We start from the raw sequence: 19,389 nt of genomic DNA, 5'->3' as shown, positions 1-19,389 counted from the left end.
AAAAAAAAAAAAAAAAAAAAAAAAAAAAAAAAAAAAAAAATCCTAAATTTATATTTTGTAAAATAATGGAATAAAATTCACAATGTTTAAGGTTTTACAATATTTAAATCTGATACAAAAGAAACAATACAGAGAACTTGCTTGAAAAGTTTCATCTTTAAAACAAACTGCCAAAGAAAGGAAATAGAAATAAAAACAGAAACAAGAAAATATTTAATCTGAAATATTTGTGTGTTTTAATATATAAAAGAAAAATCAAGAATAGACTCCTTTTTGCACAATTATCTTTAAACTTATATCCTGGACCACCTATTGTTATTTTCTAACATAAGTTAATTTACGCAAGTTAATTAACATAAGAATTAAAGGTTGCAACAACTTCAAATTCAAAGATCATTTCAGGGAATTTCATGAAAAAAACCTAAGATCATTGAAAAACACATAGTTCAAAAAAATAAAAAATACACGTAATAAAGTCTTAGATACATATACAAATAAAAAAGCGATTAAAGTATGTCAAGTCCCAATAATATTGTACAAGTTAAATTCAATGTAAAAGCTTTTTGTTTTGTGTATATGCTTATATGTTACTTCTACTTTTTGCAGTTATTTTATAAAGCTTTTAAATAGAATAGTTTTATAGGTTCTGCCAATATAATAGGCAAGTTTTAGAGTAAAGAAATGTTTTCTGGCCTGCCACCCACCTGTAATCCCAGTATTCAGGAGGCTGAGGCAGGAGGAGTGTCATGAGTTTGAGACCAGCCTGCGCTACATATTGTGTTTAAGGTCAGCCTGAATTACATAACAAGACCCCAGCTTTAAGAAAAAAGCTTGAGAAATGTTTCCTTTTCTTCCAAAAAAGTTATATCATTTATTTTTAGCACCCTCTTTTACTCTCCTAAGTAAGGCTGTGAGTGGTGTGGCTCCTATTGACCTCTTATCTCTCACCACTCTCCCATACTTCTTCAGTGCAGTTTCTAGAATACACCTGGATTGTTACATTCATACACCAGTCTGGTTAACATCAGTTCTTCCTTCAGGCTCCAGTTTAAACATTGCAGTCAAGGAAATTAGCATTGAATCCCTAAACTAGAATAAAAGTAAGTTAGTCACAGTGATCTCAAGTATAACTAACAATTTGTGTGTTTATGTATACTACTTGTCTTTCCTAATAGATTGTAAACTCTAGACAGGAACAATGCCTCTCTTGTTCACAGCTGTGTTAGCAGAGTGATATATATATATATTTTAGGTGCTCAGGTGAAGCTCAAAAAATGGAATGAATACATTCTAAGAGAAAGAAGGAAGAGGGCTGGGAATTTAGCTCAGTAGTTCTGCCGCCTGCTTTGCAAGTGTAAGGTCCCAAGTTCAATCCCCGGTACCAAAAAAGAAAAGAGAGAGAAAGAAGCAAGGTACTTAGAAGGAACTTGGCACTCTGTAATATCAGCTTTGTGATTTAGGTGAAAAGGCCCTCCTTTTCTGCAAATATTGAAATATTTAGACCTGTGATATAAGGTGCCCAGGGTCAAATAGCTACTATTAGTAATAGCTGGTCTCTCTGATTCTATTTTTATTTAGCACAATTATAATTAACATGTAAAATAATTTTGTAATATCTTACTTTCTTAAGTAAAAACTATCATCTGCTGTTTTATTTCTATCATCTTTTTGGAATCATGAAGGTAAACTTAAATGATCACTGAATTTTTCTATATTATAAAATTTTTAAGCTCATTTTAAATTTTCAACAATTTTTATTAGTACGTTTGTGGTACATAATGATTACATTTATTGTGGGAAGTTGGTAACATGTACATGATACATCTGAATTCTTTTCTTTTCCCCTACACCTCCCATCTCTTCCTACTGCTTCTATCATTTGATCCCCTTCCCATTTGCAAAAGCTCTATTTTCAGTTTTGCTTTCAATTTTTATTAATCCCCTTTCCCTCCCTTCTCTACCCCACTCCATCTCATATTCCCCTTCTCATTTGAAAACAAAGATGAAGTAAAAAAGAAATTTTAGTTTATTGAAGTTTATTATAGTCTGTGCTAGAATTAATTCTGTATCTATGATTGTAATACATTTGGATGTTTGCAGATTAACTTTCCATCATAAATGAAGTAATAAAATCATAAATTAATGTGAACTTTTTTATTATCAGCATGTTATCAGGTGGTTCAGATGGTGTGATTGTACTTTATGACCTTGAGAACTCCAGCAGAGAACCTTATTACACATGTAAAGCAGTGTGTTCCATTGGCAGGTGTGTATTGAAAAATGTAATTCATAAATTTGCAAACAGTTGAGTATTTTTGCATTTAATGCAAAACATGAAGATAGCAGGTATCTGAATGAGTCAAGCAAATTACTCAAATGATGTATTTATGTTGATATCCCTTGGTGCTTTCTTGAAAATAACATAAATTCAAGTATAGAGTTTTTTTTTTAAGTCATGTGGCTTCCCCAAAACAATCTCTGTATCAACTTTCAAAAGAAGTTTTAAGGCTTTTGACTTTTTGTTCTATATCTAAAGAGCATGCCTCAGTAATTAATTAGTTTTTAGTACCAGTTAAAATAAGGTTCATTTATGAGTCTTTCAGCTAATTTTAAACACAAATTAGGTTTTTCAAGTGATATTAGTAGAAAAAAAACCTCAGAGTTAGATGTAATAAATGTACAGGCAACCTCTTAACACACACACACACACACACACACACACACACACACACGTGTCTCTACTTACCCAAAGACCCTTAATTTAAAAACAAAACTATTGTCTCAACTTCTATATTCAATGGCTTTCCAGTCTCTTTTGTGACCTTGTGGTAGTTTTACCATAATGATAGTTAATTCTTTCTTATTACCTGAATGTGTTCCGCTATTGAAAAGACCTTTTCATGAACAGAGAGTAAATGCTAAGGAAAGCATTCAAGAAAAGAAACTTTAGTGGCCGGGAATTTAGCTCAGTTGTTCCGCCACCTGCCTCGGAAGCTCAAGGACCAGAGTTCGATTCCTGGTACCAAAAAGGAAAAAAACTTTATAAACATTAACATCAACAAGCACTCTGTATTAAAGCTGCTCCTGAAGCATTGGAATTCATAGTTCAGTAGATATCTGCATAGAGAGTTACACATGCTTCTTAGCTCTGTTATTTCTCTTTGGAAATTCAAATTTGGAAAAATTGTTAGTCTGAGCTTCAGGTTAGTTTGTTTTAGAGATAATTTTACTTGCCCTGTTATTCTTTTATTTTATGAAAAAATAAAATTTCATCAAAAAATAATAAGAGAATAACAATAGTTAATATATTTATATCATTAACTTCAAGGTAGAATAAAAACAGAACATTTTTAAAAGGCTTCTGTGATATTTTTACAAGCATGTGGGAAACTATAAAATCAGTAAATAAAGAACAATATTAGCTATAGAAAGTTTAGTATAGAATAAAATATCACCTCAAATACTCTGGAAGTTGGTTTATAATACTTAGGCCATTTACATTCTCTCCCAACCCTTATACATACAGAGTCTGAATTGTAAAGTATAAGACAGCTAAGTTAATTTGATTCATTTTTTTACCTTAGCTAACATTCTAGCATTAACTTTAATATGTTATATAGCAAAATAGTATTTTTGTATATTCTACATACCATGCCATGTAAAAGAATGTGATCTATTTTTTTGGTATGTAACATAAGTAAAAAATACTTAGTGTGGTCACTCTTGTTTTACTAAGTATGTTTTTTTTCTTTTATTGAGTTTATTGGTACATTTTAGGTATACAGTACAGTCACATTCATTATTGGGATCTTGTACCTTTACATGACAGATGGTCTTGGTTCTCATTTTATCCTCTTGTCCCTGCCCTCCCTTCACCCCCTCCTCCCCTCTCCCTTTACAAACACTTTATTTCCATTTATTCATTTTCTCATATGTTTTTTCCCTTATTACCTTTCTCCTACCCTTCCCACTTTCCCTACACCTTTATCCCTTTTCTTCCCATTTCACAATGTCAGTTATCTCATTAGGCTCTTATGTACTATTACAGTTTATTCACACCAGAGAAACTATTTGGTATTTATACATGTGTGACTTATTTATTTCACTTGAGTATATCCTTAATATGTATCCATTTTCCTATGAATGAGTTGAATTCCTCATTCTTTATGGCTGAGTAGTATTCCATTTAATAGAAAAACCACATCTTCTTTATCCAATTTCCAACTGATAGGCAAATGGGCTGTTTCCAAGTTTTAGCTATTACAAACTGTGCTGCTATAAACGTAGGTGTGCATATATCGCTGTGATATGATTCTTTTAATTCTTTTGGAAAGATACCCAGAAGAGGGATGGCTGGGTCAAATGGAACCTCTAGTCCCAGCTCTTTGAGGTATCTCCATATTGATTTCCATAGTGGTTGCACCAGTCTGCCCTCCCACCAACAATGGAGAAGGGTTCCTTTCTCCCCACAACCACGCAACATTTGTTATTGGTTGATTTCTTGATAGAAAAAACTGGATCTCAACCTGCCAAAGATTAAATCTAGACCCTTATCTTTCACCATGCACTAAATTAAAATCCAAGTGGATTAAAGATCTAAATATTAAAACAGAAACACTAAACTTGATGGAAGATAAGTTAGGCAGAACTCTTGAAGATATTGGCATAGGAAAAGACTTTATGAACAAATCCTCAGTAGCACGGGAACTAGCAGAAAGAATCAACAACTGGGATCTCACCTTACTACAAAGCTTCTGCACTGTAAAAGAAACCATCAACAGAACTAAAAGATAACCTACAGTGTGGGAAAAAATTTTTACCAGCTGCTCCTCAGACAAAGGACTATTATCTAGAATATATAAAGAACAAAACAATCAGCCCCCCCAAATATAAAGACCCAATTCAAAAATGGGCATTGGACATTTCTCAGACAAAGAAGTAAAAGCAGCAAGTAAATATATGAAAAAATGCTCCACATCACTGGTCATTTGAGAGATGCAGATGAAAACAACACTGAGATTCCACCTCACCCTACTAAGTATGATTTTAAATTTGAAGATGGGCATATAGTGAGCATTTTTACAAAATGAGTTAAAATAGCATATTCAATCAGAATTTACTATCTAATTTTTTAAAAATAATTTTAATGAGATTGTTATTAAGTGAATGTGACTTAGACTTTTTGGATATTTATTGTTGATATACTTAATATTTTTTGTTTTCAACAATAAAAAAAGATTTCTACCAAAATGATTAAATGTGAATGAGTTTAACAGATCCTGCTTAGTAAGAGAAGGATGTTATATTGGTCCTACTTTAAACTTTAATTTTAAAATATAAATGAGCTTTTATTCATGATCACTACACTAAAGCTTTGTTTCACTTAAAACTATTATCACTGTAAGAAAATCTCTATAGAAGTCAAGATTCTTAGGAACGAATAAAAATAGATTCTATTTATCTTAAGCAGAAATTTATTGGAAAGATATTTAGTATCTCACATAATGGTCAAGAAGATGTGAGAATCAAACTTAGAAAACAAAAAAGAAGTTATACTGCAAGAACAACTTAGTTTGGGTTTTGCTGCATGTCAGTAGTACAGATTCAACTCCCCAGGAATGAATAGTGTCTGAATCTTCCTGGGATTTCATTATGACCTAAAGGTCAGAGTCTTACATATACCATTGTCCTTGATCCCAAAAAGCAGGAAAAGAAAATGTCTGGAGTTCCTTTCTGTACCAAAAAGGCAGGGCTTTGCTTTTCAAAAAAAGGGGGGATTCTCACCAAATAGGAGTTTGAATGTGTAGCAGCTGAGAAAAAATGGCATGTGTCTATTGCTATCCAACCATTTGGCTGTTCAACATCCCTATATATCTTTCTTGCCATACTTACCTCATCTGAAAAAAAATTAATCATCCTACTCTACAAAGGATAATGATCCTGACTCTAGTTATCACATCCAGCTCAAAGCCTGTTGTTGCACTATTTTCTCGGGACTTTGTGTCAGTATCATATAATCTATGGACTTATATAACTATGGAGTTATATTGTTATCCTATGTAAGATAATGGCAGTAACTGAGGAAAAATGGAAAGTTAGTTAAAATATGTAAGTATATACATAGCAGAAGAAAGGTTATGTATGGGTAGCCAATATAGTTTTGTAGCCATCTTCAGGTCCAAGCTGGCATTTAAGACTTTGCTTCACATCCTCATTCCTTCACTTAGCACCACAAGTGTTCAGGGTCCTTTCCCCACTGTTGTGATACAGATTTTGTAAGCAACAGGGAAGGGGATATTGCCAGAACCTCTGTCTTGCGTCCTGGCCTCCTATGAGCCACCACAGCAAAGGTGAATTAAAGAATAGACAGGAAACAAGACTAAGAGAGAACCTGAGTCTTGGGGGCATAATCAGTACTGCCGATGGCAGCAAAGACAGAGGCCCCTATGTGCATCCAGTATTTTTTTAATACAATTGTGGGAAGGAATAGGGAGCAGGGTAGGCTCTGAAGGCATCTAGTGAAATACCGCTGAATACCTGGCATGATGGCACCAGGCCAAGCTGTTAGAGAATAAGCACTGTTTGTCTTGCTTGGATAGAGCAAACCAGTACTGGGACTTGTAATTAGCAAACAGCGCATTGGTTCAGTGAGAAGCCATAATTCAGGGGAAAGGATTTTAATTGGCATCATGGTGACTTCAGCTGCATGTAACTCAGCAGAGCCCTGCCACTTTGTAGACCAGGACCTAGATTTTCATGGCAGCCATTGAGGGAGGAGCTATACTCGCCCAGTCTACCATTTGACATGCCCAGTTGAGTCATGTAGAGCTTCAGTCTGACTCCTGATGTAAAAAAAAAGTAGCCAAATAATGAAAAACAAGAAGCCTACTAGTATGAGGTGGGGTTGTCAGCTACAGACCTTCACCCTTGGAAATCAAAACCCATGATGGTTCTATCTACATAGGACTACAGTATCCTATTAATTTTTTTCTTTTATATAAAAGTAGCCAGTAGTATTATAAGAACCATATGCCTATTACCCAGCCTCAGCAACTATCAGTCATAAGCAAACTTCTTTCTTCTCTACCCCATACATGTTTATTCTCAGTATTATTTTGAAATAAATCCCAAATAGCATATTTTTTCACCCATAATTATTTGTGTCTTTAAAACAAAAAGGATTTTTATAAGCATAACCATAGTACCACTGACTCACATACTCAAAAATTAGTGATATTAAATATGCAGGCAGTTGTGAAATTTTTCTCACTGTTTCATAAATATCTCTTAACAGCTGGTTTGTTTTTTTCCTCATTGAGTTTATTGGTACATTTTAGGTATACAGTACAGTTACATTCATTTTTGGGATCTCTACATGACAGGTCTTGCTTCTCATTTTAACCCTTGTCCCTGCCCTCCCTTCACTCCCTATTCCTCTCCCCATTTACAAACACTTCATTTCCATTTTTTTTATTTTCTCCTGTTTTTTTCTTTCCTTTATTACCTTTTCCCTACCCTTCCCACTTTCACTACAACTTTAGCCCTTTTCTTCCTATTTCACATTGTCAATTATCCCATTAGGATCTTATGTACTATTATAGTTTTTCACACCAGAGAAACTATTCGGTATTTACACATGTGTGACTTATTTATTTCACTTAGGAGTATATCCTCAATATGTATCCATTTTCCTATGAAAGAGTCGAATTCCTCATTCTTTATAGCTGAGTAGTATTCCATTTTATAGAAAAACCACATCTTCTTTATCTAGTTTCCAATTGATGGGCAAATGGGCTGTTTCTAAGTTTTAGCTATTACAAACTGTGCCACTATAAACATAGGTGTGCATATATATCATTGTGATATGATTCTTTTAATTCTTTTGGAAAGATACCCAGAACAGTTTTTTTGTTTGAATAAAGATTTACTAGCATGACACATGTATGGTATTGATTATTGGTTCAGAGGATATACTGTATCCTTTAGAATAGCAAAACCCCTGGTAATGTAGCTGATATCATAATGTATTCATCAGTGGATCATACTTCTGTGGTGATGGGACTAGTGAATCTCATGGACATCTACCAAGTATGTTCTGCTGTTACAGTATAAATTTCTTAATACCAAGCGGTATTGTGTGGGACACCAAGTGGGTGAGACTTTCAACAATTTTAAGAATGGGAATGCTAATAGAATGATACTTAAGAAAAGAAAATCCAAAACTAAAAGAAGAATCCAATAAAGACAAACTCCTGCTACCTGCATGACAGAGTAAGTCCAGTATAGTTGGCTGATGCCTTCAGGCTATACATAATACAAAAATGGGAAGTCTCCCATATTATGAGCCTTAGGAGGAGGCCTTATCACTGCATAATGCTATAGAAGCCTAAGTCTGGAGATGCCTGGACATTCTCCCCATCTCTTGGACAGCTAGGATACAAGAATGTTATTTAGGTGTGACAAATCATATTACACTGAAACTACTACTTGTTCTTAATATAGTACCATTTTTGAATCTCACATAAATCAGTTATCTCTAAACTTTGATTGCTGTTTTATAGAAGCCATCCTGATGTTCACAAATACAGTGTGGAGACTGTTCAGTGGTATCCTCATGACACAGGCATGTTTACATCAAGCTCATTTGATAAAACTCTGAAAGTATGGGATACAAATACATTACAAGTAAGTATGTTAAAACTGTTCCAGTTTGCTGTATAGAATGAAGGGGGAATTTCATTCTAGACCATTTTAATATTATTATTTGCCAAAATGTGAAATTAGTATAGTAGTTAAGGAGAGCTGGATTGTTGCCAACATCCAAACCTCTCTTTGTCTAAGTTTTCTCAACTATAAAAGGGGCAACAATTGCTTCTCAGACTTTTGGCTAAGATCAAGTGTAAAAGAGGCACAAACAATGGCATCTTATTGAAGAGTTGTGAGGATTAAATAAGCTGATACGTGTAAAGTACCCAGAACATTGCCCAGCCTACGGTAAATACTCAAAAACTGGTAACTATTAATTGAAAACTACTATGGGCTAGTGATTTAAGGAAGAACATTGGATTTAGCCACTATTGATCTGAAAACTTAAAAGAAAGTAAAGTGGACAGTGCATAATCATTTCTATGATATGTGGTTAAATTTAACTTTCGAGTGCTAGTCTTTTCCCTGAGCTCTACTCTCATGTTTCTCTACCTGTCTACAGAATCTCTCTACTTCAGTATGGTATCATCCCTTTAATCGTGACATGTTTCAAACTGAATGTCTTTTTCACATCCATTTAGTCATGAAATATTGGCAAATACTCCTTCGAACTCATGCTTCTCTATTTCCCTCACCATCACTGGTCTCCCTGCCTTACTTTTATTCCCAACCTGTTTTTACAGTAAGTTTTCCTCCAGAATTGATCTTATTATACAGTGAATTTTATCATGTCTGTACCTGCCATGATCAGATACCTATTGGGTGGATTATAGGGAATAAAAAAAGAGAAAAATACAATATTTAAGGTATAAGAGGGACAGGGAGGAGTCTGCTTCTAGTGGACAAGCTTGACAAACCAGGTATATCTGCCTTTATTATTCAGCAAGAAGCACAGGGCAGTGGGTGGTGTACTTTTCCAGGAACAGAGACTGCAGTAAGACTAGGGCAGTAAAATAAGGAACAAATTTAGCAACTGAAAGGGAGCAAGTTAAGGTCCTTCCCCATACCCAGAGGTCTAAATCTTGTATGGTCCTCAGCAGATGCTGTCTTACATCAGGAGTGCTGTGATTACTTTCCCACACAGCCAGGAAGTCTGTAGACTTTTGCATATTTGTCTGTTCCTGAGGGAAATCAACACAGCCTGAGACCCCAGAGCCTGTCACCTGGACCCCACCAGTTTATCCATATCATGGCTGGTCCTCAGCATATACCCAAACTCTGTCCTGATTCCCACTGTCAACTCAGCCTCAATTCTAATTTCTCCATAGTTTTACCCCCTACTCTGTCAACAGTAGCTTCTACCTATTTTTAAAACATCTTGAGAGGCCAGGGATTTAGCTCAGCGATTTGGTGGCCTGCCTTGTAAGCACAAAGACCAGAGTTCGATCCCCGGTGCCAAAAAAAACCCAAAACAAAACAAATCTTGATTACATTGTCTTTTCTCCTACTGGTCTCCTTATGCACCTTTTACCTTCTCTTAAGGTCACCTTTTTTTTTTTTTTTACAAGTACATCAAACCAGGAATCAGAACACACTAGAGTTCTAATTCCATTCTACTGCTTATTTGATATTGTTACTTTCCATCAGGTTAGTTAATTAGCAAAAGGGCTCTTCAGCTTTACAATTGAATTATCAGGCTACATGATGCCTAAGGTCTCTCTGATTCTATCATATAATCAGTGATTGTAACTTCTGGAGTTCATATTAATCACCCTTTTAATTTTATGGCACTGTTAGTATTACTATTTTATATCATTTTCAACCTAAATGTCTTATCTGGTTTCTAGATTGTTTGTTGCCCAAGGAAAGGACTGTGTTTTATGCACTACTAAATCCATTGCTGTGTGGAATTGCTGTGTGAAATAAATACGTTAAGTAAGGATAACTAATGATTTAATTAACCACATATTAATAACTAATAAATACTTTAAGGATAACTAATGACCTAGAGAAGCACATATTTTAATAACTAATAAAAACTTTAAGGATAATTAACAATTTAGAAACACCACATTAATAACTAATAAAATTGTATAGATATGATTCTAGTCTGAATAAGTGCTATGTAAATAAATATGGATTGAATATGCTTCTAATAACTCCAGCTAAATAGATGTTCTCATTTTTTAACCTTGCTATATTAAAAAAGAATACATCATTTATCATTTTGGATTTGTTTTTGTAATGACTGACCTTAAGAGATGGAGATTATCCTGAATTATCCTGGTGGACTGAGCATAAGGACAAGTGTCTTAAAAAACAGAAGAGGAGGAGAGGAGGAGGGTTAGAGAATATGGAAGAATGGTCAGAGAAATGTAAAATTGTTGACTTTGAAGATGAATGAAGAGACCCCACACCAAAGAATATAGGTAGCCTCTGTAAGTTAGACCAGGCAAAGGAAAAGGAATCTCCAGAAAGGAATGCAGCCTTGTCAACACCTTGATTACAGCCCAGTGAGATCTGAATGAGACTTTAAGACTGCAGAGCAGTAAAATAATAAACATATGTTGTTGCATATTATTGAGTTTGTGGTAAGTCATTATCTCAGCAGTATAAAGTTATAACAGAATTTTACAAAGGTACCAAATAAACTTTATGTTAGCTCAGTCCTGGTCCCTGATTGAATTGAGAAGATCTGCCTCTCTCCTACCTGCCATAGATTGACTCCTGAGGAGGGAAGATAACATTACATAGAACTTCTGGTACTCGGTCAGAAACTACTAGTAGAGACATTTGACATTTCCAGACTGAGATCTCTTTATCAGTAAATTATTCTAAACATTTAAAAATAATAATACCAATACTGTACAAAACACTTTAAGAGGCTAGAGGAGGAAAAAAGCACTTGCACTCATTTTATAAAGCCAGCACATATCCTTGAGTCCAATGATTTAAAAAATATTACAGGAAAAATTCCAGGCTGATATGACTTAGAGATACTAAAATCCTAAACAAACTACTTATAAATAGAATCTAGCAACATACAAAAGGAATAATGCCATAGTTACATGATATTTATTTTAGGAAACAAGGTTACTTTCACATCTAGAAGCCAATTAACACCATGTTACTACAACGAAGGAAAAAAACTAAATGATCATCTAAATACATACAAAACTTTGTTGCTTTGTTTCGGTCTTAAGACTCCTGTATTTTTTAAGAATTTTTTAATTAGTACATGTTTGCAATACGTGTGCAATTTTTATTAGTACAGTGTTTATATTCATTGTATGGAATTGTTTCGTGTACATGTTGTTACATATTTCTCTTTTCAACCCTTTCCTTCCCCTTCCACCCCCTCCTTCCATATCTTGATCCTCATTCGAGAAAAATTTATCTCACTACTTCCTCTTACCTATCTTTTATTTTGCTCTTTATTTATAATTTGAGTTTTTCATATAAGACAAACCATTTAAGCTAGTGTATCTAATTTAATTCACTAAGCACTATGGTCTCAAAGTACATTCGCTTTCCTACAAGTGATTCAACTTTATCATTCCTTGTGGCAGAGTAGTACTCCATTCTGTGTAATTATCACACTTTTTTATCCATTCATCTATTGATGGACAAGCACAATATTGGCTGTCCAAGATTTAGCTATTACAAATTGTGCTGCTGTAAACATGGATATGCATGTTATCACTATAACATGATACTTTAATTCTTTGGGGAAGATACCTATAAGGGGAATAGCTAAATCAAGTGGAATTTCTTATTGTTTTTTGAGGAAACTACATACTGATTTCCATAATGTTGTACTAGTTCACATTCCCACCAACCGTGTAAAAAGTTTCATTTATCCCCACAACTTTGCCACGGTTTGTTACTATTTGATTTTTTTGGTGATGGCAATTCTTTCTGAGGTAAGATGGACTCAGTTTGCTTTAATGTGCATTTCTCTAATAGCCAGCGATGTTGAGCTTTTCTTCGTGTATTTTTTGTCCAGTTATACACCATCTATGAAGTATCTTTGTTTTATTTGCCCATTTTCATTTGGGTTTTTGATTGGGGAAGCTAATTGTTTTTCTTTAAAAGTTCTGGATATTAGTACTCGTCCTGAGGAATAGTAGGCAAATTTTTCCCCATTCTGTAGGTTGTCTTTTCACTGTGCTGGTTGTTGCTTTCACCATGGAAGAGCTTTTTAAGTTGATATGATCTCATGTGTTGATTCTTGGTATTATTATTTCTTGTGCAACTGGGGTTCTGTTCCTCTGACTTGAAGAGTTTTACCTAGTTTATTTTCCGGAAGTTTCAACATTCAGTTCTTTGATCCTTTTTTATTGTAGCTTACTACAGAATGAGAAATATGAATCTAGATTCAATCTTTTGCATGTGGAGAGTTGGTATTCCCAACACCATTTATTAAAGAGGCTATCTTTCCTCTAGTCTATGTTTTTGGCCCCTTTGTCAAATATCAAATAGTGGACTGTGCTTGGAACTGTTCATGAATCCTCTTCTGTTCCATTGACCCTCCATGTCTCTTTTTGTGCCAGTATCATGCTGTTTTTATCACTGTAATATAATTTTAGGTCCAGGATTATGATGTTTCTGTCTTTGCTCTTGTTACCCAGGATTGCTTTTGCTATTCTAGGTCTCTTCTGCTTCCATGTGAATTTTAAGATTATTTCTCCAGTTCTGTGAAGAATGTTGTTGGCATTTTGATTGGGATTGTGTTAAATCTGTATTTCAATTTTAGAAGTTTGACTATACTGGTTCCAGGAACACAGGATTTATTTCCATTTTCTGATATCTTCTTCAACTTCCTTTTTCAGCATACTGTAGTATTTATTGGAGAGTTCTGTTACTTCCTTTTAATTTTTTCCTTCCTCAGGACCTTGCACTTGTGAGGCAGGCAGTGGCACCACTGAGCTAAATCTCCAACCCTTTTAATTTTTCTTGGTGCTATTGTGAGTGGTGTTTTCCCCCCCTCGGGGTTCATTATTACAGAAACACTGTTGATTTTGTATCCTGATATATTTATTACTAAATTCAGTTATTCTAAGAGTCTTTTGGTGAATTTTTTGGGGAGGTCTCCTATACAGAAGGTCATGTCATCTGCAAATAATAATGATTTGGCTTCTTTCCTATATGTACCACTTTTACTTCTTTTTCTTTTTTATTAAACTTTATATATATATTAGTACCTTATTTGTTGTACATATTAATCATAGGGGATTTGTACTTATACATAATATATCTTGATTCTTCTTTTCTTTACCGTTTCCCTCTCCCTTTCTTCAGCCCTTCTTTCCTTCCCATGTATAAAAGCTTGTTTTCATTTTTTTCTTCCATTCTTTTTTTTTTTTGCCTTTTCCCTTCCTTCCCTTCTCCCTCACTACTCCCTTGTTGCCCTATTTGAATATGTTCTTCCTACTTTCCAATATGTATCCTCCATTATGCTCCTTATTTACCCATTGCATTTCCCACACAAGACAAACAATGCAATATTTAAACTTGTATGTCCAATCTATTTTACTTAAGATTATGGTCTTAATGAGCATTCATTTTCCTACAAATGATTTAAGTTTATCCTTCTTTATGGCAGAATAGTACTCATTGTATAAACATACCACATTTTCTTTATTCGTTCATCCTTTGATGGCCAAATGAGCTGTTTCCAAGATGTAGCTATTATAAATTCTGTGCTGTAAACATGGGTATACATATGTCACTGTACTTTTAATTCTTTGGGGAAAGATACCCAAAAGAAGAACAGCTGAGTCAAATGGAATCTCTAGTTTTAGTTTTTTTGAGGAATCTCCACATTGATTTCCATTGTGGTTGTACAAGTTTACACTCCCACCAGCAATGGGGAAGGGTTGCTTTTTTTCCCCACAGCCCGGCCAGCATTTGTTCTTAGTTGATTTTTTTTTTTTTTTGGTTTTTTGAACAGGGTCTCACGATGTAGTTGAGTCTGACCTGGAACTCACTATGTAGCTCAGGCTGGTCTTGAACTCCCAGCGATCCTCCTGCCTTAGCCTCCCAAGTGCTGGGATTACAGGCGTGCACCAACACGTCCGGCCTTAGTTGATTTCTTGATGATAGCCAGTTTTTAGAGTGAGGTGGAACTTTGGTGTTGTTTTAATTTGTATTTCTCCAGTGCCAGTGATATTGAGTAATATATATGTGTGTGTGTGTGTGTGTGTGTGTGTGTGTGTGTGTGTGTGTGTGTGTGTGTGTGTGTATGCTTTCATCTGAGATGAAGAATCATTTCAGATGCCCTATTTTGGATTGGGTCTTTAAATTTGGGGGAGTCTGATTTTTTGAATTCTTTATATATTCTAGATGTTAGTCCTTTGTCTGCAGAGTAGCTGGTAAAAATTTTTTTCCGTACTGTGAGTTATCTTTTCACTCTATTAGTGGTTTCTTTTGTTGTGAAGAGCTTTTTTATTTGATGTGATCTCAGTTGTTGATTCTTTGTAATAGTTCCTGTGTGATCAGGATTTTGTTCATAAAGTCTTTGCCTACACCTCTATCTTTAAGAGTTTTACCTATTCTGTCTTCCAGAAGATTGTGTTTCTGTTCTTATATTTAGAACTTTGATCCATTTTCATTTTAGTTTAGTATATGGTAAGAGATATGGGTCTAGGTTTAATCATAAGCCCAGTTTTCCAGCACTATTTATGAAAGAGGCTGTCTTTGTTCCAGTGAAGGAGTTTGGCTCCTTTGTTAAATATAAGTGGCTCATAGGTGGGGAATTTGGCTCAGTGGTTTTGCTACCTGCCTCGCAAGCACAAGGGCCTGGGTTTGATCCCTGGTACCAAAAAAAAAAAAAAAAAGTTGCTTCTGTATCTTCTGTTCTGTTCCACTGATCTTCAAGTTTCTTTTTTTGCCAGTACCATGTTTTGTTTTGTTTTTCATTGTGGTAGCTTTGTAGTATAATTTCAAATTGGGGGTTGTGATGCCCCTGCCTTGCCCTTGCTGCCCAGAATTGCTTTTGCTATTCTAGGTCTCTTCTGGTTCCATATGAATTTTAGGTTGTGTTCTCTACTTCTGGAAGATATGCTATCAGTATTTTGATTGGGATTGCATTAATTTTGTACAGCATTTTTTCGAAGTATGGTCATTCTCACTGTATTGGTTCTGTCTATTCAAGAACAAGGGATGTGTTTTCATGTTCGTATATCTTCTTAGATCTCCTTTTTCAGAGTACTGTAGTTTTCAATGTAAAATTCTTTTACTTCTTCATTAGATTAATTCCTAGGTAATCTTGATGCTGTTGTGAAAGGTATTGTTTCCCTAACTGGTCTCTTGGTGAGTTTGTTATTTGTGAACAGGAATGCTATGGATTTTTGAGTGTTGACTTTGTATCCTTCTATGCTACCAAATTTGGTTATTAATTTTAAAAGTGTTTTGGTGGGTTTTGGGGGGTTTCTATGTAGAGTATCATCTCATTGGAAAATAATGAAAATTTAACTTTTTCCTTTCCTTTCAGTATTCCTTTCCATTGTTTCTCTTGCCTTATTGCTTTGTCTAATGTTTTCAGAACTTTGTTTAACAGGAATTGTGATAGTGGACATCCTTGTCTTGTTCCTGATTTTAGAGTGAAAGCTTTCAGTTTTTGACCATTTAGTATGATGTTGGCTGTTGGTTTGTCATAGATGGTTTTTATCAGATGAGGATAAAGACTTTCTATTACAATTGTCTTTTGGGGTTTTATCTGAATTTGAGTTGTACTTTGTCAAATACATTTTCTGCATCTATTGAGATAATTGTGTGGTTTTCGTCCTTGGAACTGTTATTATCATGTATTACATTTATTGATTTGCTCACAGGTTTTTTTTTTCCTCATTGAGTTTATTGATACATTTTATGTATACAGTACAGTTACATTTATCATTGGGATCTTGTACCTTTACATGACAGGTTTTGGTTCTCATTTTTTCCCCTTGTTCCTGCCCTCCCTTCACCCCCTCCTCCCTTCCCTATTTACAAACATTTTATTTCCGTTTTTTCATTTTCTCATATTTTTTATCTTTTCCCTTATTACCTTCCCCTAACCCTCCCACTTTCCCTACATCTTTAGCCCTTTTCTTCCTAGTCATATTGTCAGTTATATCATTAGGATCTTGTGTACCATTAGAGTTTTTCACACCAGAGAAACTATTCAGTATTTACACATGTGACTTATTTATTTCACTTAGAAGTATATCCTCAATATGTATCCATTTTCCTATGAATGACTCTAATTTCTCATTCTTTATGGCTGAGTAGTATTCCATTTTCTAGAAAAACCACATCTTCTCTAAGCTTCTTGAGGACTTGCTGCATTCTGCTTGACAGAATCTTATTTGAGGATTTTTGCATATATGTTCATTAAGAAGATTGGCCCGTAGTACTTTTTTTGTTGTTGTTGTTTAATTCTTCTCTGGTTTTGATAACAGGATAATGCTTCCAGGAATGAGTTTGGGAGTATTTCTTCCCTTTCAATTTCATTAAAGAGTTTCAGGAGTTGTGGCATTAGATCTTCTCTAAAGTTATAGAATTATAACTTTATTATAACTGAATTATAACTGAATTCTTATAGAATTCAGCTGTGAATATGTCAGGACATGGGCTTTTTCTTTGTTGGTAATTTTTTAATTACTTTTTCAATTGTTTGATTTTAGATTATTTAAACTTTTTATATCTCTTCAATTCAACTTTAATAACTCATACGTATCTAGAAATCTGTCTATTTGTTCTGACTTTTCCATCTCATTAGAATATAGGTACTTGAAGGAGGTGTTGATGATCTGGATTTCTGCAAAATCTGTTCTGATTTTGCCCTTTTCATTTTTTTCCCCCTTTTCATTCTTAATTGCATAGATTTCAGTCTTTTCTTTCCTTTTTTTTTTTTTTTTTTTTTTTTATGACTGGCTAAGGGTTTGTCTATTTTAGTTAATCTTTCAAAGAATCAGAGAACCAACTCTTCAATTTATTGATTCTTTGTGTTATTTTCTTAGTCACAATTGCATTAATTTCTGCTCTAATCTTTATAATTTCTTCTGTCTTATGCACTTTGGGTTTAACTTGTCCTTTTCCTAGAAGCTTGAGGATCAACATTAGGATATTTATTTGAGCTCACTCTGTTTTTCTGATGTGGAAATTTAATGCTATAAATTTACCTCATAGGACTGTTTTCACTGCATCTCATAAGTTCTGGTATATCTTATTGGCATTACCATTCAATTGTAGAAACTGTCTGATTTCTTCTTTTATTTCATCTATGACTCATTTGTTAGTTGTTAAGAAGAGTGTTATTTAATTTCTGCGTGTTTATATACTTTTTGCAGTTTCTTTTGCCATTGATTTCCAATTTCATTGAATTACAATGTGACAGTATGCGTGGAATAATTTCAATTCCTTTGCATTTCCTTAATCATGTTCTCTGAGCCAGTATATGGTCTGTATTGGAGAAGGTCCCACATGCTGCTGAATACAGTGTATATTCTGTTGTGGAGTGGAATACTCTGTAAATTCCTACTAAGTCCATTTGTTCAAAGCTTTGTCTCAGTTCTGATATTTCTTTCTTGGTGTTTTGTCTAGCTGGGTTGTCTATTTGTGACAGTAAGGTATTGAGGTCCCCTATTACAGTTGTATTAGTTGTTACCCGATTTTTCATATCCATTAGTATTTCTTTTATGTAGTTGTGTGCACCAGTATTGATGCATATATATTTATGATTCTTATCTCTTCCTCTTGAATTACTCCCCTAACAAATATATAGTGACCTTCATTGTCTCTCTTGATCAGTCTTGGCTTGAAATCCACTTTCTCTGCAGATAGAATAGCTACCCTTGCCTTTTTGTTTGTTTGTTTCCTGTCCCATGAAGTATTATTTTCGTCCTTTATTGTCAAATGTATGAATTTCTTTTGGAGTTCAGTGTGTTTCTTGAATGCAGCATATTGTTTCTTGATTCATTCTGCCAATCTGTTTCTTTTAAGTGGTGAATTGAGACCATTTGCACTGTTGTTATAACTGATGTGTATTGACTTATCGTATTATTTTTCTGTTTTTTATTCTCTTGCTTTCCCTGTTGTTTAATTTATTGTCTTGCCTGGTAGATTCATTCTATTAAGATTCATGGAATTGTTGTCTTCTTGTAGAATATCCTTCAGAACATTTTGGAGTTCTGGTTTGGTAATCATAAACTTCTTCAAGTGAAATTATCATGGAAGTATCTTATTTCCCCATCAATTTTGAAAGATAATTTTATGGGGTACATCAATCTGGGTTGTAGGTTGTTTTCTTTTAGTGCTTAAAATACTTCAATCTCTTCTTGGCAAGATTTTGTGTTGAAAAGCCTGTTTTGAATCTGATGGGCTTTCCTTTATGAGTGATTTGTTTCTTTTCTCTAACTGCTTTTAATATTCTTTAACCCACAGAGACAAGATTCATAGTTATATAACAGAATCTAAAACAAATAAAAAAAATATGTATAGGAAATATCCAATCAGTAGAGCAATTTTACCCTCAGAGGAGAAAATTTAAAAGGGATGAGGAAAAAAATAGAGAAATAAAAGAAGAGAAAGAGAGTAGAAGGAAGTTTGAAGGACAAAGGTAAATTACCCAAGTTTCAGGAAAATGGTGAAAAAGATAGGGAAAGAAGCAGGGAAAAATAAAAACAAGAACAAAATAACAGGAAAAAAAACCCTCTAAAAACAATGTTCACACTCATAAAAAAAAAACTAATAATAATA

At 34.2% G+C, this 19,389-nt stretch overlaps 1 protein-coding gene across 2 annotated transcripts in view; it reads left to right on the top strand.

Annotated features, from left to right (window-relative positions):
* Positions 1-19,389, top strand: part of Ercc8 (ERCC excision repair 8, CSA ubiquitin ligase complex subunit) — a 71,669-nt gene that overhangs the window by 11,891 nt on the left and 40,389 nt on the right. For both annotated transcript variants that reach the window (XM_010626932.2, XM_010626931.2), the window contains exons 3-4: positions 2,165-2,266; positions 8,562-8,685. In XM_010626932.2, the coding sequence (XP_010625234.1) occupies positions 2,165-2,266; positions 8,562-8,685 (226 nt within the window). The remainder of the gene's footprint in view (positions 1-2,164; positions 2,267-8,561; positions 8,686-19,389) is intronic.

Source organism: Fukomys damarensis, unplaced genomic scaffold (assembly GCF_012274545.1).
Source record: "Fukomys damarensis isolate Sample0158 unplaced genomic scaffold, DMR_v1.0_HiC HiC_scaffold_1, whole genome shotgun sequence".
In the NCBI taxonomy this organism is placed as follows: domain Eukaryota; kingdom Metazoa; phylum Chordata; class Mammalia; order Rodentia; family Bathyergidae; genus Fukomys; species Fukomys damarensis.
Note: the sequence above shows the minus strand (reverse complement) of the source record. Positions and strands in the feature narration are given on the sequence as shown.